The sequence below is a fragment of the Oncorhynchus nerka genome, linkage group LG22 (assembly GCF_034236695.1).
Source record: "Oncorhynchus nerka isolate Pitt River linkage group LG22, Oner_Uvic_2.0, whole genome shotgun sequence".
Taxonomy (NCBI): domain Eukaryota; kingdom Metazoa; phylum Chordata; class Actinopteri; order Salmoniformes; family Salmonidae; genus Oncorhynchus; species Oncorhynchus nerka.
This window is the reverse complement of record NC_088417.1, coordinates 62,841,428-62,866,322: the sequence shown is the minus strand read 5'-3', so window position 1 is coordinate 62,866,322 and position 24,895 is coordinate 62,841,428. Positions and strand designations below refer to the sequence as shown.

At 40.0% G+C, this 24,895-nt stretch overlaps 1 protein-coding gene and 1 long non-coding RNA gene across 3 annotated transcripts in view; one reads left to right on the top strand and one right to left on the bottom strand.

The window, feature by feature from the left end:
• Window positions 1-10,816, bottom strand: part of ttc3 (tetratricopeptide repeat domain 3) — a 31,896-nt gene extending 21,080 nt beyond the window's left edge. Inside the window, exons 1-14 of one of the 2 annotated variants that reach the window (XM_029627532.2) lie at window positions 10,727-10,816; window positions 10,085-10,157; window positions 9,901-9,943; window positions 9,529-9,685; window positions 9,349-9,430; window positions 9,203-9,256; window positions 8,053-8,185; window positions 7,269-7,354; window positions 6,197-6,291; window positions 5,778-5,840; window positions 5,618-5,672; window positions 4,917-5,103; window positions 317-362; window positions 115-217 (exon numbers count right to left, since the gene is read on the bottom strand). In XM_029627532.2, the coding sequence (XP_029483392.1) occupies window positions 115-217; window positions 317-362; window positions 4,917-5,103; window positions 5,618-5,672; window positions 5,778-5,840; window positions 6,197-6,291; window positions 7,269-7,354; window positions 8,053-8,185; window positions 9,203-9,256; window positions 9,349-9,430; window positions 9,529-9,685; window positions 9,901-9,943; window positions 10,085-10,147 (1,167 nt within the window). In that variant the 5' untranslated portion in view covers window positions 10,148-10,157; window positions 10,727-10,816. Of the gene's footprint in view, window positions 1-114; window positions 218-316; window positions 363-4,916; window positions 5,104-5,617; window positions 5,673-5,777; window positions 5,841-6,196; window positions 6,292-7,268; window positions 7,355-8,052; window positions 8,186-9,202; window positions 9,257-9,348; window positions 9,431-9,528; window positions 9,686-9,900; window positions 9,944-10,084; window positions 10,158-10,557; window positions 10,692-10,726 lie in introns of those variants that run through there. The other variant, XM_029627533.2, reaches the window with a different exon arrangement.
• Window positions 10,817-14,157: 3,341 nt separating this feature from the next.
• Window positions 14,158-18,704, top strand: LOC115104655 (uncharacterized). The gene is made up of 2 exons (XR_003859790.2): window positions 14,158-14,470; window positions 16,372-18,704. It is a non-coding gene; the product is annotated as an uncharacterized LOC115104655 (long non-coding RNA).
• The last annotated feature ends 6,191 nt before the right edge of the window (window positions 18,705-24,895 follow it).

The following is a 24,895-nucleotide window of genomic DNA, read 5'->3' as shown; positions in this document are numbered from 1 at the left end:
TGGATTAAGTCCTGTTTGTACTCTACAAGGACGGTTGTGGACAAAATGTGTCATCCTGAATGCAATTCATAAATTAGGGTACTGAAAGTTGAGGCTCGGGTCTGAGTAACTGACCTTGTTCTCAGGAACAGTGTTTTTAGCAGAAGGCTCAACCTTACTGGTGGGTTTAACGGCCTGTTGTGACTCTGTAGTGTCTGCTCTGGTGTTACTCTCTGTCCTGTAGATAACAGTAAAACACCAGGTTAACAACTTCAAAATGATCAACAAATGCATGATTGCCGTTGGTTCGTAAACACTTGTATAATACTGTACATACCTTTTACTTGAAACTTTCTTAGCTGCAGTTTTATTTGATCTTCCAGCTAGAAATGAATAGTTTGTAAACATGAAAAGAAACAAAATCAAAGATAATACATAGACAATGATCTAGCAAAACCAGACTACCTCCAACAAACAATTATCAACTTAGAACAATTGAGGAACAAGCAGGGATGCAAACTGGTGAGAGCCCAACAAGGTGACACTGCGTTGCACTGAAAAAAGAACGGTGAAAAAAAGAATCCCTGCTAGGGGGAAACGCAGATTAACTCATTAAAACATATGCGCTACATGATCAGTCTAAAATAAAGTGATTAACGTAACCCTAACTCACAGCTAAAAAAAAAGATGGTAAGGAAAGAAATGTTATGTTGCCTAGACTAACTATTGCAAGTAACTCATTTGTATCTTGCAGTTAGCCATGACAGCTAAGTAGAAGTAGAAATATAATTAAAACAGGCATTATATTTTTGCTCTATTATAGTGCCCACTACAGTAGAAGTCGATCAAGTGCACGAGGCTACATGTGTGCAAAAATAACTTTCACTGAGTAAAATAATTAATAATCCCCTCTCAAGTTCAACACAAAAGCAATATCTTTGGGCTACACTGCATGTTATTACATTGTAGAACAGATGTCCACAGGCAGAAGTGTACAATGTGCCAGCAGAGCATGATACCCTTAGTTGGCATAATTGATCTCGTTGTCGTTCAGGCAGAGAGTACACCTGGCATACCCCTTTTTATTCACCGTATTTAAAAGAGGGAAAGTGTGTGGCATTTCTTTCACCTATATTGGCATCCAGTATAAGCCAGGCCCAGCTACACTTGATCTCCAAATCCACTTAACAAGTAACGCCTCATTTTGACCTAATTCTCTCATTCTGAAAACAAACCACATACTGTAGTGGGAAAACAGTAGTTAGTACGTTAACATGTCAGATTGCCAGGTTCCAAGTAAGCAATGAACGCATTGTAACACGAGGAAAGGTGTTGTGCCGAACTACTACCCCCCCCTCCCCTTTGTGTGAACGCGCACACACTCAATTCTTCATGGCTGCAACTTGCTTGCTAGTTGAGATTTCTGCTCTTCACTGAGTTGTCAGTTAAGCCTACATTTCACTGATCTTAGTAGAAAGCACTTTGTTTGTGTCCTCTGATTGCAGGGGAGGCAATAATGTCTGCAGTTTTCGGTTTGGCCATTTGTTTCAAGTGTAGTCTATAAATCAATCTGCCAAAATTCATCTTGCCCATGTCTTATTTGACTAGTAGTTGATCTGAAATGTTTATAGCTTGCCTACATTTTACTCCCTCGGTTTAATACACATATTTTGGGGACTTCAAGGCCTGGCACACTTCAGAATCATTTTGGTAGCTCATGTTGACCAGTAGTGTGCCACAGAAAGTATTTGACTAACCATAAAATTAAGTTATTTAGACGGCAGGGAGAATTTCAGCAGGCAAGAAAATGGCCTTGCCAAAATACTGTTCTCCCCCACCCCCATTTCTAATTTCCTTAAATTGTCACTAGAGCCAAAAACGTCTATAGAACAAACTTTACGTCCGGACAGGCAACCAAAATGTATCATTAAAATATTTGTGTTATATTAAACAGAGGGAGTAAAATGTAGGCAAGCAATAAACATTTCAAAACTAGTTGAATAAGGCATGGGAGAGTTGACAAATTTTGGCAAAGAGATTTATTTAGACTAATACACTTGAAACAAATAGCCAAAGCAAAAACTCCAGACATCACCATAGTGCCTCCCCTGCGATCAAATCGCCATAAAAATAAAATGCAGCCTAAAGTGATCATTGAAATGTAGGCTAAACTGACAACTGAATGAAAAGCAGAAATCTCAACTAGCAAGCAAGTCACAGCAATGAAGAATGAAGTATGTTGACATGGGGGGAATTCGGCACAACGGCAAGGAATCATACCTGTTAATACTATACCGCATTGGTTAGGTTACTAACTTTAGCTAGCTGTGACTTTATTAGCCAGCTAATTTTCAGACAAACTCAATTATTTGATCAGCTAAATTGGCTCAACATTTTTCTGGCTAGCTAACGGATTATTCAATCCAGCTACTATAGCAAGAAACTTAACGTTAACAATACTTGTTCCACCACACTTTCTCCCGCACCTCAAACTTTCCAAATGCCAATTGTTCAGTTACAGCTCATGAAGTATGCTTCATCAACTCGTCACCCGTCTCCGTGGTCAGGCTTCTCGCCTACCGCTTGTTCGGTCTCGCGCTGGTTTACAAACACGCATCACTCGCTGGTTTATGAGACTCAACTGAGCTCAGGCGCATCCTTTTTCCATTGATCACCCTTGAGGTGTTTCTAAAACTTGATTAGAGTCCAGCTGTGGAAAATTAAATTGATTGGACATCATTTGGAAAGGCACACCAGTCTAGATATGGTCCCACAAAAACCAAGCCATTAGGTCAAAGGAATTGCCAATAGAGCGCCGAGACAGGATTGTGTTGAGGCACAGATCTGGGGAAGGGTACCATAACATTTCACAGCATTGAAGGTCCCCAAGAACACAGCAGCCTCCATTATTAAATGGAAGAAATTTGGAAACACCAAGACACTTACTAGAGCTGGCCGCCAGGCCAAACTGAGCAATCAGGGGAGAAGGGCCTTGGTCAAGGAGGTGACCAAGAACACAATGATCCCCGACATGGCTCCAGGGCTCCTCTGTGAGAACCTTCCAGAAGGACAACCATCTCTGCACCACTCAGGACTTTAAGGTAGTGTCCAGACGGAAGCCACTTTTTTTTTCTTTTTCTTTTTTTAAAGGTACGACAGCCGGCTTGGAGATGACCAAAAGGCACCTAAAGACTCAGACCACGAGAAACAAGATTCTCTGGTCTGATGAAACCAATTGAACTTAAGCCTGAATGCCAAGTGTCAAGTCTTGAGGAAGCCTGGCACCATCCCCAATTCGATACGTATGCTATGATGCAGGTAAAGTTGCCTCGCACACCTACAGTGCTGGTCATTAAAAAAAAGCTAGGTTATGGGTGCAAACAATTTTCTTCCCCAAACACATTACTTTCTATAGCTACTGAAACAGCTATTTAGTTAGCAAAACAACATCTAGGTGTCATCTAAAATAACAAATTTATAGTTTTTGATTAATGGCGGCTGGACCCATCTATGTGAAGCTAGCCACAACGAGGATTAGCCACAATAGTGTACTTTGCGGTTAGCCTTCATTAAAAGTATGTCATAATTTTATGTCATAATTTGCATCACTGTCAATGACACTTATTTTGAAGGCAAACCGCAAATTCGACTTGTGGCTAATCCTTTTTGTGGCTAGCTTAACACATAACCCGGGCCAATCGAGCCTCACTTGCCGGATGAAGATAGCTGGCTGCTTATTACGTTAGCTTTGTGGAACAGGGTTAAATAGCTAGCCAGCTACTTAATTTCATGAACTGAAGTTAAGTATTCTTCTATTGAAATTTACAAGGATTCCTAAATCATTGCTAAGAATAATGGAAATGACTGCAGGTTCTACTGATCATTGTTTTCATGCTGTTGTATTGGTGCAACCTAGGTACCAAGCTAAAGCTAGCTACCCCAGAAGTTTCGGTCGAACAAATTATGCTTTATTGCCAACATCGTTCATGGCCGGTGTTGGCTGACTTTTGTACAGCTTTGAAACGCAAAGTCCCATAGTATGCAGGCCGTGAAGCTATTACTGTGCAACTCCGGTAGGGTAACATCAGAAAAATAGCGCACTCTGTAGTGTTAACCAGTGCTCGACCAGTCGGCGAAAGCCATCACCAACCACGACAGGACAGTTGATTGTCAAGGGCAATGAATTCTATTATCTTAACTTTAATGGATTTCAGCATCGAGAAGTCTCACTGAAATTGTTACTCTTTCAAATGACTGCTTGACCCAAACAGCAGACATTGTCAGCCAGTTTAGATGCTGTGTTGCACGTAATAGCGCAACATTTTACATGGTGTCATTACGTCATGTACCTTTCGTTATATTAGGTTTGCACGTCAGCTTTGACATCGTGCGTTAAACTAGACATCGGCCGATACCAATGTTGGCATTTTTAGATAATATCATCCGATTCCGATATGTTCACCGATATAGCGGAGTATCCCTAGTCTGAATACATTCATAAAAACCTGATTTGGCTTTATCATTATGGGGAATTGTGTTAAGATTGAGGGAAAACAATTCAATGCATTTTAGAATAAGGGTGTAACATAAAATCTGGAAAGAGTCAAGGTGTCTGATTACTTTCCGAACCCACTGTAAACAAAGTTTGGATTAGCCACCCCCACTTCCTGCTATTGGATATGCAAAAAAATCTATGGCAGTGCATCGGTCTTCGCATGAAGAATGATTTGCACATGGGACAAGCTCTTGTTGGGAGGGTTTGTAACCATCCCTTTGATTTGTCATGGTAAATCGCTAGGAGATTTACAAGGTGCCAAATTAATCTTGGTAACCACGAGCCAAGTCTTACAATCATCTCCAAATTTATCCTAGTAATTATGTTTTCCTACATGATCAGTTGGTTTTAATATTAAATTCTGTGGGCAAATTTCCGTTACCTTTGCGTTCCTCTGCCCGGTGGCACTTGTTCTCCTCTATCTCTATGCTGAACTTGACATGTTGCTGCAGCAGGTCCTTCATGCCCTCTGGGTCAGCCTTGCACAGGGTCTGGCCCCACTCATTGGCCTCTATCGCCTGCTTGTGTTCCCCCAGTAGGAACAGCGCCTCACAATACCGGTAGTGACCCTGCCATACACAGACCAGAGGAAGGGAAGATGCCATCATTCACAGCATAGACATTTTAGGAATGACAGTACTTTGGGCATTAACATTCCATTACAATCACACACCATATCCTTTTTGTAGAATGTTGAGCATTTCATGCCACACACTGAAAAAAAAATATATATGATTTCAAATCAATAGAACTAGCTTGCTGGTCAGTCAGAACATAGAGCTGACTAAAATGTATTAATTTCAACACCATCAGTGGGTTTGATCTTGGGATAGTTAGGGATTTTGGCAACAAAGCCACTTATCTACTTCCCCAGGGTCAAATGAACTTGTGGATACCATTTGACTTCGCATTTGAAGTTTCCAACTAGCTTTAGCAGAATTGTTAACTAGCATTAGCACAATGACTGGAATGGTATCCACAAGTTAATCTGACCCTGGGGAACTTCATAAATCTCTAAATATCCCTTTAAGCTGAGGGCAATCGTAATGGAAATTCAGATGTGGCCGTGGGATAATTGCATACCTTTGCCCACTCTGGTTGTATTAAAGTGGCTCGTTTTCCATCCCCAACAGCTTTTCTGTAACAAATGATGCCTTGATCATGAAACATGTTTAATGGGTCTGTATAAGTGTCCTACACAAACAGGTTTGTTCATCATAGGTTTATAGTTTGAAGGACTTACAGATATTTTTCACTACGGATATAGCAAAGTGCTCGGTTCCCATAGATAATGTGGTTTTCAGGGCTGAAAAATAGATATGATTATGTTATCCAACAAGAACTCCTTGAACATTTTTTTAAATTTATGAGTAGTTAAGTACACCATTCTGACAGACCAAATGGGAAAGCGAGCCATGATAGTGGTGGTCAAAGTAGCATTTACACTTCAGAGACATTTATGGTGCCATAAATGAACATGTTCAGCAAGGTGTTAGTCACTTGAATAAACAATTAAATCAAAAGGTACCGTGACAAACACATTGGGAAGCGGTCATGCACAGATAAGAGTACATGGGAAACAGCCTGACTTGATGCAATCACAGGCGTATGTTATATTGTCCTCCAACAGTACGTAAATCCAATGTTAAAAACACCACTTACTGATATTTGATGGCTTTTGAGTAACACTTGACTGCTGCATCATATTTCTTTTTCTGAAACTGATCATTTCCTCTAGTCTTCATCTCTTCACTTTTCTGAGGAAAGGAAGGAAAAAATACCGACAAAATCCTAATAGAAAACGCATGTCAGAATTAACCTACCCATCAACTTAGTTCATAAAAAAATACTATCAGGTGTTGGAACCGGTTCAGGGAATAGAACAGAGAACAGGAAAATAACATTGAAGGAACAGAAAGAAAGTGATCCATAATCTTCCAGAACATAACCGTTATTTTAGAAGCATGGGAACCGGTTAATAAAGTGATTTTATGTTCTAGGTATTTTTAGTCCCACAAAACTTAAGTGCCTATGCAAAGCCCACTGTTACTCAGAAACTCTAGTATCTACCTGTAATATGAAAACCGTTGCATGTTTAGGATACCTGCCCCTCCCAAAGAAGAGACTGTCTTGATGTTACAGGCTTGATTCAGAAGATCGGTATGTTTAATTAGCTACAGAAGATTATATTAGTATCCTTTACTAGCATTGAAAAAGTTATAGGGCTAGTTACCACATTGGATTTATTAACTACAAAATGGTAAGATGCATTTTAAATTCTGGTGCCGCTCTGCACACAAAGATTGTTTTGCTAGTTAACTCAAAAGGGAATGCAAAGTTCCACCACAGAAGCCACTCCTCCTATGTATAATTATGTGGACCTAATTCAAATAATGCATGTCATAAGATGCCCAGCGCTTCAAGCCTCCTCAACCCCCTTTCTACCCACCTGCAAAATTTGACACATTTTGCACCATAGGCTACTTGTCTGTCCATCACAAATGTGAACTAGTTTGCCTGCTCTATCCACTGATTGGGTAATTCAATGAGCTAAATAAAAATGTATTTTATAGGTAAAACGATAAACAGCACTTTTTGGTTCGAACCGGTTCAGAACTTTATTTTGATGAGCGGAACGATTGTAAATTCCCCAAATAGTCTCCATTTTCACACAAAATAAGGCGAGGGCATGAGTCCTTCAAGGTTGACAACATTATAAATTACAGGTTCTTACCTCAATAGACCATTGGCTGGGGTCCTGTGCAAGCTCTCGCATCATTTTTTTTCTGTCGACTCCCATGGCCTGTGTATAGTGGGCATCTGATGAGAGAAGTTCATGTTTGTATTGGGACCCATTCAATGCTAACCAAGTTGACAGAGTAGGATAAACAATGTCATATTTAATTGCACAGTGGTATTCTAGCCTATAGCCCAGTAATATTCAAAGTCGTTATCACACGGGAATTGTAGTTGGGAGGGGGCGGGGACAAAACAGTTAAGAATAGAGAACAAAGCAAACTTTGCCACATGCACCGAATATCAGTGTAGACCTTACCGTGAAACACTTACTACAAGCATTTCACGGTAAGGTCTACACTTGTATTCGGCGCGTGTGACAAAACAGTTAAGAATAGAAATTGTATGGGACAATATACAAATGTTTCAGAAATAATATTTAAGGCATTTATTAGTTCTTAATTTTGATTAATTATATGTAATAAAAAAATAAGTGATTCACAATTTAAGGTCGTGTCATTAGATTTGAGTAGTCGCCAGACATTCTGGCTTAAAAAAAACAAGACTCCCTGCTGATAAAGTTTGGCTATCACTGCCTATCTACCATGTTTCACCTTTCAGCCTCCACAAGCTACCTACCACTAAGCCCTAAACAGACCTCAGTAGGTTAAGATCTAGTGTGAGAAGGCTGTAAAAACACATTGGTATGAGGTTTACAGACAGTACATCAGACCACCATATTAACAGCAATGGAGGACACACTGCCCGAAAGTGGTTCTTACACTCAGTGAAGATGAGCTGCAGGGCAGCAAAGCAGTTCCCAATGGGGCCCAGCTCCTGAACCCGCAGCTTGATGCGTGGCTCTCCTGTCCGCTCCAGCCAGCGTATCGCATCGTCCAGGACCTCCGGCACATGCTGACCAGAGAGGTACCAGTCAACAAAACACTTCTAGCCTTCACCAACATAACTTGTATAGCGCTGATTACAGAAAATTCTCAAAGCAAGAAAATCAATTGAGATGGTACAGATGGGAGATTAAACACCCCAATTCTGGCTTCAGATGAAAGGGTGGGGTTTGACATTTGGCATCGATGGTACAGCCAGAGAAAAAGTCTGACAAAAAGGCCCAGACCACATCCGCTTCTCCGGCAGACAGTTCCTCCATAGGTACAGGTCCTCAATTGCCAAACATGTAGCACCCACTTGGGTGATGCCACAGCTGCTGAAAAGCACATGAATAGCCACCACATCTTGGCTGTGGTTAAGAACAGTTCCCGAGCCTCTTCTCCCATTTCTGGACAGCATGCAGTACTTTTTGTAATTCTTCCCGACAGATTAAACAAAGCCAGGGCTACATTATTTGAATCCAAACAGCCATCTAGCAATGAGACAAATATATACACATATTTTACCCCAATTCTGCAATAGAGTCAAGACCAAAAAATGTAATAATTATGTACAATATTTACAGAGCTCTCTGCCTAGGCAACTCCACGGCAACCATAAGATAATACACCAATCGGCGGGAAGTTCATGCGCACCAGGTTGCTAGATATTCCACGTGACAAATCAGGTTGAGCTAGTCTTATAATGTAATCAACGATTCAAATTTAAGAGCACAGAACAGGACGTTTCGGTGTCCTTTGCTTGGCTATGTACCAGCAGGGTGTAAAAAAATTGCTGAGTTGTTAAAACAATGAATATTGGCACCCCACTCTTTGGCTACCACAAACCATAAGTAGAATGTTGCCCCATTTTCTATGCATGAAGATAACATTATTGTATTCTTATGAATAATTACTGTGGTGAGTGGATAGTTCCATATTAGAAAAAGAAACCATGTTGCTCTATTAGGTAAGATGAGCAAGAGAAAGCAGTGATGATACAGCATATTTGCATTTTCAGTGCACCATAGGCATACATTACACTTACCAAGTTAAATTTATTGCTTATCCAGATCATATGCCTTGTTTGATCTTCTAATAACTGGAAGAGAAAACAAGTGACAACATGAGCCTTCAGGTTCGACACTGTAATTCCTGTATGGTTCCATTTATAGTAACAAAGAAAGACCTTACACATCCTTTTTCCATCGCTCTGAGGATAGCCTCCAATATTTCTATCTTGTGCAGTCTCTTCAGACTCAAGTCATTGCTGACACTAGAGAAAGTGAAAAGATAAAACCATGCACATTAACACTACTAAGGAACAACAAATGTGAGACAGGAGAGTTCATTAATTTGCAAGTCATTTCTTACTTTGAGTCTAAGAAGCCAACTTGCACAGCCCAACGTGTGGTGTTGTGATTCTCTTGACGCAGCAGAATGTGATACCAAAAGGCATACAATTTCATTAACTGGGCCGCCTTCTTTTTCAAAGCGACAGGGATTTTATTCCATCGCTCATATATAACATCTGCAACATTAAACAGTGTGATACAAGTGAAAATGTATGTTATTTTTTCCATGTAATTCTCAACCTCCACCTTGAATAGATATGTTTTTAGTCTGATAGTGGAGGATCTGAGTCACACCTGTCCACTCCCAATAGCCTTTCCACCCACAATTAGTGTGAGTCAGTGCTAACTAGGTATTTATGTGTAAGGAACTAGCTAGTGTTCTACTTCTTACCTGGAGGTTGCAGGGCTACAAAGGGACTGTCTTTGTCATAGATCTGAGGAAGAACATGAGGTCAATAATGACGTACTGCCACGTATTTATTGCATTAGTAGTCCATTTTCAAAAGAATCTAGTTAGCTCACCGGTCCTAACTTACATCACTATTTAAAATTAGTCAACCATCCTTGTTACTCACAAGTTTCGCCCCGTGTCTGATGTCGCAGTCCAAAAACTCTGGACCGGAGTCGGAATCTGACATTTTGGGAAGTCTGAAACAACAACAATCGTGAGAATTTAGCCCAATGATAATACACAATAACGTTAACTAAATAGCATAGCTAACTACGTTGTCAACAAACTAGCTATTATTACTCAACGAACGTGTATCAAGTTAACGTACCACATGTGAATATACAGCTAAAGCGGGCTATCTAGCTAGCTATGTTTGGAGATGACTAACGACGTTAATAACGTTACTTAACTAAACCAAAATTATAGCTAACGTTAGTTCCGCGGAAAAATAACTTAGCTAACTAAGTATACGTTAGGAAACACAATTTAGTTGTAAAGTTAGCTAACGATATCCATCGAATGGAGTTATTGTTTGGTTAGCTAACTGCAGATGGGGGAAGGGAACATCTGTCTGACTGCCAGAAGCCTCGAACTCACCTTGAAAGTTAGCTAACGCTAAGCAATCGTTTGGCTAGCTAGCAACTTTGCGCGGTTTTTTAATGGCTTTGCCGTGAAAAAAACAAACATTTAGAAATCTGGACACCGCGAAGATGAAATACTGTTAACACGCTACAAAAAAAATAAGGGACATCACACACGGACCTACCTTTCTTGTTCACTTGTCTTTTATGGCAACATGCTCAGTTTACCACAGAGCAGGCGTTGCTGATCATACGGCTGCATTTCAAAATAAAAGTCCCGTATATTTTTTATTTTACTTGAACGTTACAGGACGTTTTTCTGATTTAAAATCACAACAATTGTTCAAAGTGACTTAAATTTACATGTACTGAAAAAACTAAAAATATATTATTGAAATCAATTAATAACAAAGATCGTTTTACTGTCTCACTTTTTAAGCTAGTACACCAGTTAAATACCCAAATCTAACTGCCTGTCGCTCAAGGACATGCATATGCATGTATTATTATTATATTGTTGATTATATATATTATATATTATCATATATTATTGATACCATTTGAAAGGAAACACATTGACGTTTGTGGAAATGTGAATTTAATGTAGGAGAATATAACACATTAGAGCTGGTAAAATATAATAGAAAGAAAAAAACATGCCTTATTTTTTTTTGTACCATCATCTTTGAAATGCAAGAGAAAGGCCATAATGTATTATTCTAGCCCAGGCACAATTTAGATGTTGGCCACTAGGTGTCATCAGTGTATGTGCAAAGTATCTCTTCAAAATGTTCAAAATGTTTTATCAAGACTGCCCAAATGTGCATAATTGGTTTATTATTACATTTTCAAGTTCATAAGTGTGCACTCTTCTCAAACAATAGCATGGTATTATTTCACTGTAATAGCTACTGCAAATTGGACAGTGCAGTTAGATGAACAAGAATTTAAGCTTTCTGCCCATATCAGACATGTCAATGTCCTGGGATTTTTTTGTTGTTCTTGTTGCTTACAACCTCATGCTAATCACATTAGCCTACGTTAGCTCAACTGTCCCGCGGGGACACACCAATCCCATAGAGGTAGAGTTAACAGTAGTTTAAAAAATAACAACACAATACCAACGCTGTTGTTGGAAGTGTTAATGGTTTTAAACTACTGTCAATCCTTAACTGGTGTATTGTGTGATTTTAGGCATGCTCTCTCGGTGGCAATGCTGTTTAGCAAAAAAATATATAATAAAAAATCAAACATCTTCTGTTTTGTATGCTATTTTGACATTAATACCTGTCATATATCAGTTTGCAAACAAAGTTAAAAATAAAAATAAAAGTAAAGCTGCATACAAACATGGTCTCTTTTTTAAAAAAATATCCAGCTTAAACAGACAGATGGGGATTTTTTTTTGTATGCCTCGAGTGGAGTTTGGGGGGGGCCTCAAGCAGAGAAATTATTTTAATAAAAACATAATAAGGAGAATATTATGCCCAACTCATGAGGCCCCTTGACGATGTGAGGCCCAATGGTAATTAGCCAGTGTTTGCCACCCCTCCGAGCCTGGTTCCTCTATAGGTTTCTTCTTAGGTTTCTTCCTGCCTTCTGGGGAGTTTTTCCTAGCCACTGTGCTTTTGCATCTGCGTTGCTTGCTCTTTGAGGTTGTTGGCTGGGTACCTGAAAAAGCATTGTGAAGAGCTTTATAAAAAACAGGGCCAATTTAAAATTGTTCTCTTCAAAACATGATTTAATCCTGTTCTGTTATTTTTTTAAATAGTTATTTAACCTTTATTTAAAGGTCTTCAGTGATGTCACCATTGCCCTTGATTCTAAGCAATGTTGTGCTGCTATTTTTATTGACTTGGCCAAAGCTTTTGATACAGTAGACCATTCCATTCTTGTGGGCCGGCTAAGGTGTATTGGGGTCTCTGAAGGGTCTTTGGCCTGGTTTGCTAACTACCTCTCTCAAAGAGAGCAGTGTATAAAGTCAGAACATCTGCTGTCTCAGCCACTGCCTGTCACCAAGGGAGTACCACAAGGCTCGATCTTAGGCCCCACGCTCTTCTCAATTTACATCAACAACATAGCTCAGGCAGTAGGAAGCTCTCTCATCCATTTATATGCCGATGATACAGTCTTATACTCATCTGGCACCTCCCCGGATTTTGTGTTAAACGCTCTACAACAAAGCTTTCTTAGTGTCCAACAAGCTTTTTCTACCCTTAACCTTGTTCTGAACACCTCCAAAACAAAGGTCATGTGGTTTGGTAAGAAGAATGCACCTCTCCCCACAGGTGTGATTACTACCTCTGAGGGTTTAGAGGTTGAGGTAGTCACCTCATACAAGTACTTGGGAGCATGGCTAGATGGTACACTGTCCTTCTCTCAGCACATATCAAAGCTGCAGGCTAAAGTTACATTTATACTTGGTTTCCCCTATCATAATCTCTCCTCTTTCACCCCAGATGCCAAACTAACCCTGATTCAGATGATCATCCTACCCATGCTAGATTACGTAGACAGTTGTGGATGCTTTGCGTGATGTATTGTTGTCTCTACCTTTTTGTCCTTTGTGCTGTTGTCTGTGCCCAATAATGTTTGTACCATGTTTTGTGCTGCTGCCATGTTGTGTTGCTACCATGTTGGTGTTTTGTTGTGTTGCTGCCATGCTATGTTGTTGTCTTAGGTTTCTCTTTATGTACTGTTGTGTTGTCTCTCTTGTCGTGATGTGTGTTTTGTCCTATGTTAAAAAAATATATAAAGCCCCCGTCCCCGCAGGAGACCTTTTGGTAGGCCCTCATTGTAAAGAAGAATTTGTTCTTAACTGACTTGCCAAGTTAAGGTTGCAGTGACGCATCCAAAACCTGAGCAGAAACCATATTGCTTACCAGAGAGAATACTATAGACATCAAGAAAGCCAGTCAGTTGATTATTGACAAGTTATTCCAACACTTTTGATAAACATGAGTTGTCAGCAGTTAAAAACCACTAATACTTCAGTTTCAAAACCCTAAACCATTTTATTTCAGAACCACCAGACCGGGATGGCACTGTCCCCCATGCTACTCCCCTAGTGGAATATAAATTAAACTATTATTCCAGATATTAAAAATGAAGAATATTGAACTCCTTTTCAACTCATGTATATTTAACATGGCTGTTTAATACACATTTCGATGTTCACTTATAAGAATAATAACGTTTTTTAGAATGTACTGATTGCATGATTTATTTCATTTACCCACCTTGGTAGAGTGAGTACCTATTTACAATTATAAACTGGGTAGTTCGAGCCCTGAATGCTGATTGCCTGAACGCGTGGTATATGAGACCGTATACCACAAGTATGAAAAAAAACATTACTTTTGACTGTTCTAATTACGTTGGCGAGCAGCTGTGTTTTGCACAAGAACAACCCTTAGCCGTGTTATATGGTCATACCACACCACCTCGTGCATTATTGCTTAAATAACCACTCGATCTGAACAATGAGCCTCAATACTTCCCCAAATAGCATGAACGGGGAGGATAGGATCAGAAAAATAGAACGAATCTTGAAACAAACTATATTTCAAGAAAATGGAGGACCTTTATTTTGAAGCTGTTTGCGCGATGTCGGACCAGTTATAATGTCGCTGATTCACGGAGCTGGCGTGAAAAGAGTAGCTGTGTTCGAACACTCATACTAAGCGCACTATGCCAAAAATTCCCGGACGTCGTACTAAATTCGACAAAATACAAAGTATGCAAGCACTGGACACTATTTCCGTGCTTTTAGGGACCGTAATGCAATTCTTCAGAAAACGGGCGCGGCTTCACAACGTTTTCAGATTTGAGGAAAATGGCGGAAAATATGCAGCCGATGTCCGACAAGAGCGGATACAAATGTATTGCTTTAACTAATTATGACAAATGTTAAGACAATGTTGAGCAAGGTAATACATGAATGACTTTTCAATAATACATTTTAACTAGCCAGAGAGTATATTAACTATATGCTATCTAACGAAATACCCAACATTTATTGACTTGATTATTCACATCCTTCTTAGCTAAGTGGTATAGTCGTTGTGCGTTTTCAATGGACATAGTTCATTCTGTTCATCAACTCTGATTTCAGAGCACTCAATGTGCCAGAGCACAGAATAATACCCGTTGAAAATGGCTGTGTCAGTAAACGTTGGCAAACAGAACGCTTAATTAAATTGTTGCCAGCAGCACAGTTACAGTAACCAATGCTTTAGTTAACATGAAAACAGCCTAAACAGCTCTGCTAGGGCAAGTAAAATGGTCAGAGTGAGATGTTCTCTCAGTTGTGTCTGGAAGTAGCAAGCCAACGTTCGCTTGGGTGCTTGACTGCTGTTGTGAGTTCAGAACGCTCAGATCAACCCTACTCCTCGGCCAGAGCGTCCAGTGTGATGAAAGCTCCAAGAGCGAAACGACAATCTGACGACTCTTGATTTATGAACGCCCAGAGTGCACTGGCACTCCAGATTAAATGTACGAACACACCCAAAATCGTTAAATGTCTGGCTAGTAATTTGTTATGCTAGCAAGAGGTTGCATAGCAACAGCATCCATTTCCGGTAGAGAGGCGAAGCGCTAGTACGCTCAACTGAAACGATAACGTTAATTTACAGTATATTACAATGAACTAATAGTATGTCGGATATACTTATCAAGTATACAGTATGAAAGGAATGGTATTTGAACACAGCTTGTGTTTCTCGTTAATTGCTAATCAGTTGCTTTTTCCACTTCCCACTCGCTTGAAGTCTCATGACAAAGTTACCAACACCCACTTCCGGAATATGGAAGTAATAAAGATGGGTACAAGATTTAGAATATGGTTCTAAATTTCCCTCCCTAGCCCTACGAAAAAGCATAAAGTTATCTTCAAATGAAGCATGCTGATGTCAATATCTCTAATTATACATTAGCTGTTATAACCAAGCAATGAATCTGTCTATGTGTCATATTTATCACTGTCTCCCTCTCTTTTCTACGAATTCAGATTATGTGGTGGAAAATTTGCCCTCTCCCCTGCCAGAAACGGCTTTGTTCTGTTCCTTGGCTCACAAATTGGCTTCTGTAAATCACAATTGAGTGACTTGAGTTTAGGCTATGTCGATGACTGAAGTTGGGATTTGGAATGTGACGCAAGATGGCAGAACATGAGGTTTTGTTTGAAACTGCTAGAGAGTCTGGTGAGGCTAATAGTACAGAAAGTGATAATGAATGGGTTACATTGGTGAAGAAAAAGAGAAACGAGAATTAAAGCTATGTTGGAAAACAGGAAACCAGTAGACTCGTTTTAGTCAGTGTCAGGGTTATGGATCGATGCTACAGGAAACCAGTAGACTCGTTTTTAGTCGGAGTCAGGGTTTTGGATCAATGCTACTTATCTGTTTACCTTCTCCAGGAAAATCTGGAATGAGTTGGAGGAAAGTGTGGAGTCGGTGAGAGTCACAAGACATGGTCTTATTTTGATTTTTGTGGGTCTGCAGAGCAGAAGAAGCATGACTCAAAAAGATATTGGAGTGGAATATTTCTTGCATGGATTTTCATAGCAGGGTGCCTATCAAGGTTTCTTTTTCTAGGGTGGCGTAAGAAGTAAAGGCAGAGGATATAACTGAATACATCGATAGAGTGGTTGGTGCACATCGACTGACCTGTATGGTGGATGGAGAAAATAAATGAACTTCATGCTACTGTTCTTTGATGAAGAGTCTCTCCCTTAACATATAAAGTTAGGATTCATGAGATACCCTGTAAGAGCTTTTGTGCACAAGCCCCTTCAGTGTCATAAATGTAAAATATTTGATCATGTGTCAAGTGTGTGCAGAAGGGAAAAGAATCGTATGCCAGATGAAGGGAAATGCTGTAACTGCAGGTGAACATGCACCTGAATTCTTGGAGTGCCCTGAGGGAGAATGAGGTGGCAAGGTTAAGGAGTGTCCAGTATATCTTCTATCTGGAGGTGGTGAGAAGATTGGACGGGAACGAGTGGCAGGGAAGAAGAAATCGTATTAGAATCACCACGACCAGTGAAAGGTTTCTCATCAACCGAGGGATAGTGGAATGCTACATGTTAAAAAGATGGACTTTGTGTTATGTATTGCAATGTTCATAAACTGTACGGCACAAGTAGAGAATAATTTTAAGAAAATTGGAATTGTGAATGCCGCTGAATGTTTTTTGGGTCTCCTTGATTTCTGTCGGTGAATGTACCCTCATCACAGGCCCCCGAGCCTGTGTAAGGATGTATTTTGTAGTGGACTATGATTGAAGAAGTGTGATGGGTTTCCTTAGTTGACATAATTTATTTTGTATGAAGTAGTTTTCCCCCTTTCCCAAAATGTTTTTTTTTTATTCAATACCCCGTCCAGCTGGTGGCGGTAATGCACCATTAACATTGGATGCCAACCGCCGTTAACCCCATCGAAGAAGAAGACTGAAGTTGGGGACTCAATGCCATATTACTCTCTGTAGACTATGTGAAAAAGCCAAATGTGTTCTCAAATGGAGTGTGTTAGTCTGACTTTTCGATGTACTTTATGTTTTTGGCAATTTTCTACTCCTTCCCCAGTTTTATATTTGGTGTGGGCCTATGTTCCAGATAAATGGCTTCATTCAGTAGGGCTTACTTACTGGCCTCATCTGATGCGGCAGTCCACCACTCTCCTTCTTGGTCAAATAGCCCTTACACAGCCTGGAGGTGTGTTGGGTCATTGTCCTGTTGAAAACAAATGATAGTCCCACTAGGCACAAACCAGATTGGATGGTGTATCACTGCAGAATGCTGTGGTAGCCATGCTGATTAAGTGTTCCTTGAATTCTAAATTAATCTCTGACAGTATCAGGAGCGAAGCACCCCCACATTATCACAACTCCTCCTCCATGCTTCACGGTGGGAACCACACATCAACCGTTCACCTACTCTGCGTCTCACAAAGACACCGTGGTTGGTCCAAAAATCTCACATTTGGAATCATCAGACCAAAGGACAGATTTCCACCAGTCTGATGTCCATTTCTCGTGTTTCTTGGCCCAAGCAAGTATCTTCTTATTATCGGTGTCCTTTAGTAGTGGTTGCAGCAATTCAATCATGAAGGCCTGATTCACACAGTCTCTTCTGAACAGTTGATTTTGAGATGTGTCTGTTACTTGAACTCTGAAGCATTTATTTGGGCTGCAATTTCTGAGACTGGTAACTCTAATTAACTTATTCTCTGCAGCAGTAACTCTGGGTCTTCCTTTCCTGTGGCGGTCCTCATGAGAGCTAGTTTCATCATAGCGCTTGATGGTTTTTGTGACTGCACCTTGCGACTGCACTGTCCTCTTCAAGTAATGATGGACTGTTGTTTCTCTTTGCTTATTTGTGCTGTTCTTGCCATAATATGAACTTGGTCTTTTACCAAATAGGGCTATCTTCTGTATACCACCCGTACCTTTTCACAACACAACTGATTGGCTCAAACGCATTAAGAAGGAAAGAGATTTCACAAATTAACAAGGCACACCTGTTAATTGAAATACATTCAAGGTACCTCACCTTTCTGAGTTTGAGAGAATGCCAAGAGTGTGCAAAGCTGTCATCAAGGCAATGGGTGGCTACTTTGAAGAATCTCAAATATAAACTATATTTTGATTTTTTTAACACTTTTTTGGTTACCACATAATTCCATATGTGTTATTTCAAAGTCTTCACTATTGTTCTACAATGTTTATTTTTATTTTACCTTTATTTAACCAGGCAAGTCAGTTAAGAACAAATTCTTATTTTCAATGACGGCCTGGGAACAGTGGGCAGGGGCAGAACGACAGATTTGTACCTGGTCAGCTCGGGGGTTTGAACTTGCAACCTTCCGGTTACTAGTCCAACGCTCTAACCACTAGGCTACACTCACGCCCCAGCAAGTAGCAAATAGTACAAATAAATCAAAACCCTGGAATGAGTAGGTGTGTCCAAATTTTTGACTGGTACTGTATTTGATAGACCCAAAGTATCAGATCACACCATGTAAAGGAACAACCTCTAATACTTTTTTTCTCTCAATAAAATGCAACTAACTGGATTTATGTAAACATTAGATTATTCAAATATGTAATACAAATCTCCAACTGATTTTTATTTTATAGTGCTATATACAGTGCATTTGGAAAGTTTTCAGACCCCTTGACTCTTTCCACATTTTATTACATTACAGCCTTATTCATAAATTGATTAAATCATTTTTTCTCCCTCATCAATCTACACACAATACCCCATAATTCAAAAGCGAAAACAGGCTTTTAGACATTTTGTGCAAATAAAATACAAAATACAAAACGGTAATATCATATTTACATAAGTATTCAGACCCTTTGCTATTAGACTTGACATTTAGCTCAGGTGCATCCTGTTTCTGTTGATCATCCTTGAGATGTTTCTACAACTTGATTGGAGTCCACCTGTGGTAATTTAATTGATTGAACATGATTTGTAAAGGCACACACCTGTCTATATAAGGTCCCACAGTTGACAGTGCATGTCATAGCAAAAACCAAGCCATGAGGTCGAATGAATTGTCTGTAGAGCTCTGAGACAGGATTGTGTCGAGACACAGATCTGGGGAAGGGTACCAAAAAAACGTTGAAGGTCCCCAAGAACACAGTGGCCTTCCATTCTTAAATGGAAGAAGTTTGGAATCACCAAAGCTCTTCCTAGAGCTGGCCGCCCTGCCAATCTGAGCAATTGGGGGACAACACAGGAGTGGCTTCGGGACAGGTCTCTGAACGTCCTTGAGTGGCCCAACCAGAGTCCTGACTTGAACCCGATCGAACATCTCTGGAGAGACCTGAAAATAGCTGTGCAGCGACGCTCCCATCCAACCTGACAGAGCTTGAGAGAATGGGATAAACTCCCCAAATGCAGGTGTGCCACGCTTGTAGCGTCATACCCAAGAAGAATCGAGGCTGTAATCTCTGCCAAAGGTTCTCTAATATCTGTTTCTCTGAATCTAGTAACCTCGACTATAACCTGTAGCCCACGTTATTGTCTTGAACAGATGTCTATGCCAGAGGTCAGAGGATGGATGACTGCCAGAAGAGGGCCATACCCAGATTAAACAATGTCTCCATCAGTGAAGTTAACATAATTTTCTATTTATCATCTCAATGACAACAGATTTTTCACATTCTGTTGGAATAACTATTTTTTTAATTTAACCTTTATTTAACCAGGTAGGCCAGTTGAGAACAAGTTCTCATTAACAACTGCGACCTGGCCAAGATAAAGCAAAGCAGTGCGACAAAAACAACGACAAAGAGTTACACATAAACAAACGTACAGTCAATAACACAACAGAAAAATCTATGTACAGTACAGTGTGTACAAATGTAGAAGAGTAGGAAGGTAAGGCAATAAATAGGCAATAGAGGTGAAATAATTACAATTTAGCATTAACACTGGAGTGATAGATGTGGAGATGATGATGTGCAAATAAAGATACTGGGGTGCAAAAGAGCAAGAGGATAAACACTAATATGGGGATGAGGTAGTTGGGTGTGCTATTTACAGATTGGCTGTGTACAGGTACAGTGATCAGTAAGCTGCTCTGACAGCTAATGCTTAAAGTTAGAGAGGGAGATATAAGACTCCAGCTTCAGTGATTTTTGCAATTCGTTCCAGTCATTTGCAGCAGAGAACTAGAAGGAAAGGCGGACAAAGGAAGTGTTGGCTTTGGGGATGACCAGTGAAATATACCTGCTGGAGCATGTGCTACGGGTGGGTGTTGCTATGGTGACCAGTGAGCTGAGATAAGGTGGAGCTTTACCTAGCAAAGACTTATAGATGACCTGGAGCCAGTGGTGTTTGGCGACGAATACGTAGTGAGGGCCAGCCAACGAGATCATACAGGTCGCAGTGGTGGGTAGTATACGCAAAACGGGTGTCACTGTGATAGACTACATCCAGTTTGCTGAGTAGAGTGTTGGAGGCTATTTTGTAAATGACATCGCCGAAGTCAAGGATCGGTAGGATAGTCAGTTTTACGAGGGTATGTTTGGCAGCATGAGTGAAGGAGGCTTGGTTGCGAAATAGTAAGCCGATTCTAGATTTAATTTTGGATTGGAGATGCTTAATGTGAGTCTGGAAGGAGAGTTTACAGTCTTACCAGACACGTAGGTATTTGTAGTTGTCCACATATTCTAAGTCAGAACCGTCCAGAGTAGTGATGCGAGTCTGGCGGGCAGGTGCGGGCATACGGCACTAAGAAGTATGGCATTACCTCGGTGAGGATGCTCACTAAGAAAATTAACAAATAGCTGATGCTGTTTTATATGTACTGCAATAATAATTGCTTGACATAAGTGTGGTATGTCATATGATACTTATTTAGTATTTGTCAAGCACAATCGCTTTGAAGGGGTCCCCTTACTATTGTAAATGTCTTGCAAATTATTTCATTTTTCACACTTTGTTTGGGGATATGAATGACTTCAGCCTTGATTCACAAGTTGTCTGAAAAGAAATCTAAGAAGCTCCTCAAGAAGAAAGTTCCTTAGAAAGTTATTGAATGCAATTCCTGAACATTTATCACCAACTTCACACATTTTCATTTTAAGAAGTTGAGAGGACACCAACTTAGGTTTCATAAACCATGTGTTAAAACCATGTGAACTGATCTTAATGATTATATTTGTGTTTTGGTTTAACTTCAATAGTACTCCTGTTGATATGCTTTTCTCAGAGAAAAGTCAGTTTTCTTATCTTGCTATCTTTCTCACTCCCACTATTTGCTGTCTTATAGTCCATTCAACGCCTGCCAAAGGTAACTGGAAGTACAGCACAAATGTAAATTCTATATGCAAAATGTTTCAATATGCTGCTGAGCTGAGGGTAGACAACCAATTTACCTCTATTTGCTGCATATTTTGTTTTGTTTATTTAGTATTTTAACATTGTTTATTATAATTCAACACTGTTGATCAATTGTATTAATCCTGCAACATACCTGTACGTTATAATTGTCCACCATCCACTGTGTTGAGCCAGTGGTCTTATTTGAAGGCTCAGGGCAAGCAGAGGGCAGTTTTGTCACCATAACTGGCATCTCTCCTCACCGTGGGAATTTGCAGAGGTTTTAGATGCACCTTTTCCATCACCTGTGACAGGACAAAGATCTGACTTGTATATGAACCCTGGGAAATGAGGTGACCTGACCACAGCAGCTCGCACATCATTTGCTCTTCAACCTCTTGTGATAATCCGTCATCACAGCCCCTCGACTAACTAATGAAAATGCAGATAGAAAATGTTGTGTAATGGAACATGTAAAATTAGTGGTGCTGTGTGGAACGAGATTAATTCGTCTTATATTTATCCAATGACTATTAGTATTAATCAGTCAAAAATATGAGATCAACAACTTCTCGATTTTATCATGCTTAAGCCTTTGGGTGATGTAAATCATGCATTATGCCTGTGCTTCTACAGTATGATGTACTCTTTTCAGTTGGGGTGAGGTCAGTAGGTTTATGACCTCCTGAACTTGTCAGACTGCAAGTGAAATGGCCACAGCACTATCTTCTCCTCTTCAGGATTTCGCTGAGACTCCTCAATCAGTCTGCTGCCCACCTCAGTGACCTAGCCACCCACTGGTGACTGACAACCCCCTGTCCCCATCCCCTCTCCCCTAGCCTGTCCCAGCCAACCCACCAGACGGGTCAGCCGGCCACCTCAGCCAGGCTGCACAGATAAACCATCATAAACAAACAAGAGGTTGGGATCAGATGGCTGGCCAGTGTTTAACGTCTGGAGGACCACCAGATCCTTCTGCCCTGTTCGTAAGCCAAGCTGGACCTGATGATGGAGAGCCCTGGAACTATACCGTTCCCTGTGTGTGTTTGGGGGGGGGGGGTCATGGATTAGGAGTAACTGGTTACATGTAATCTGACTACAAAACAATTACTGCGATCAGTTACATTACTATCAAAAAATATTGTAATCATCTTACTGATTACTTTTAAATTCAGAAAGGATGTTTGCAAAAAAATATGACACCTTTCTGTTTTCTCAATGAAATTTAATTCAGCATTAAAAAAAGCCGCAAGTTTAAATTTGTTCCAGCTGAGCGAGTCTGACCGCAAGTCAGAGACCACTATGATGACACACCAAATGGTTGGATGGATCCTTTTTGTCTTATTCTAATGCCTTTCGGAAAGTAATCCCAAAAAATAACTGAAAGTAATCAGATTACATTATTGAGTTTGGGTAATCAATGTGATTACAATTTTGGACAGGTAACTAGTAACTAACGGATTACATGTAGAAAATAACCTAACCTACCCTAGAGGGAAGGGATGGTGCCGGTTGTTTGAGGGCTAAACTTGCCTCAGCCCAGGCTTTGATCACTGGACCCAGTTTCATTAGGAGGGATTAGGAAGTGACCGATTCAACTTATTTCCAATGGTTTTCTCATCTCTCTGAGTTCCAGGGAAATATTCAATGGTGGACCATAATGTTTAGAAGATCCCATATAAGATCACAACTTTGGTCACCTTAAATGGATGAGGTTTGGGGTGCTTATACTCTTTTTCTACCATTGAAATTCACAATATGATTCATGAGAGAGATGTTCTTTTATATGTACTGAAAGAGTCAGTTGGTTTGCACTGACTTACAGTATGCCTGACCTTCATGATCTATTTTCCTTTTACTTGTCAGGGGTCATTGGGTCTGTCTCTTCCCCTTGCAGCATGAGCCTGTACTGGTGTGTCCTAGTGGTTAGCGCGGCCTTCTATGACCTCAAACCCTACATTTTGATAGGTTCATGCCATCTTATTCTATTTTCCCTTGTTTTGTATGCACTGTACTGTCACTTTCAAGCATTTTAGAGTATTGGTCAGCCAATATTAAATCATTTATATTCACTGTTGTTTTTGCTTAGGAGTAGGTTACTTACTAGTTTACTCCCAAATAGGAGTAATGTGGATAGCAAATACCTCAATGAACATGTGAATTGATCCTGAACAAAAGTATAAGTCCACCTCCACAAGAAGGGTAGATTATGAAATGAAATTATTTTGAAATAAATGTTTATTACTTAACTAAAATGATATAAAATGAAATACTTTTACATTTCACTTGGCATCCATACCAACATATTCACTCACTAGCTAAGCCCATAACAGTAATATTCAATTATATGCACATACATTATTTACATTTCAACCAACAAACCATCTACACAGTAACTCATACGTCCAGTAGTGTATTACACACACTTTGTCATACACACATAAAAAAAGATTATAAATACAAAACATAGAAAGCATAGAAAATGTTTCACTACAAACAAAAAGAAGGGACCAGCACAAAGCCAACTTGAGTTTGCGTGACAAGGTCCTGAGAACATAGGACGTTGTCAAGGAAAATGGCCATATCCAGTTTAAAGGTGTGTTGACGCTGAACTGGTGTAAACAGAATCACCTCAGTGAGGCCACATGCAGCCAGTGACCTGGCCCTTCCCGGCTTTCTGTGGCTGTCTCAGGTGAACACATTGGGTCCTACTGGACACTCACCATGGAAGTAACGTGTCTCCTGTGACCTGCTGCACTGTCCGTCTCCCTTGTCTAATCACACCTGCTTGTTTCCAAAACAGTAAAGACTTAGCTACCTCTCTGAATTCTCTCTGAGTGGATGGGACCTGTGATCCAAACTGTGTGAATGAACCTCCAGCTCTTCCTCCATATCTTCATCATCCTCAGAGCTGGAGTCATCGTTGTAGAAGTGGAGAGTGGCTTGGAAAGGGAAACTGTCCAAGACCTTCTTCCCCAAATGAGACACATATTCCTCAGTCCTGGACTTGGGCATGAAGAGCCTACGGATCAGATTACTGTATTAAGTAATGAAAAATACATCTGTGTTTTACTATTCAAAGAGATTAGCATATCGGTATACAAAAATGGTCTTCATGAAAGTGATAACATCAAATCATAAAATGTATTCACAACACAGGTCTTTTCCCCAAATTAGTCTAAATGTAGTAACAATTCCAATATAGTATCTTCTCTCAACTGCTAACAGTCTACATACCTGACAGGGTGCTGGAATCCATAGGCACCTTTGGACATCTGTCTGGTTCTTGATGACACATTCCCTTGGACAAACTAAACAGGACAAGTAGGCATGTTCATTTTCAACTTAAATTAATAAGCCTATACAATACCAAATACAGCATTTCTAAGGACCTGTGTCAGTAAAGTATTGAATAATCTTGTTAACTAGGTTACAGGTTTCTTGTGATGATAGGTTGGATCAAATTGAATTACTTCATAATCTAATAGTAGGCCTAAAGTAATTGCATAATGTCCTT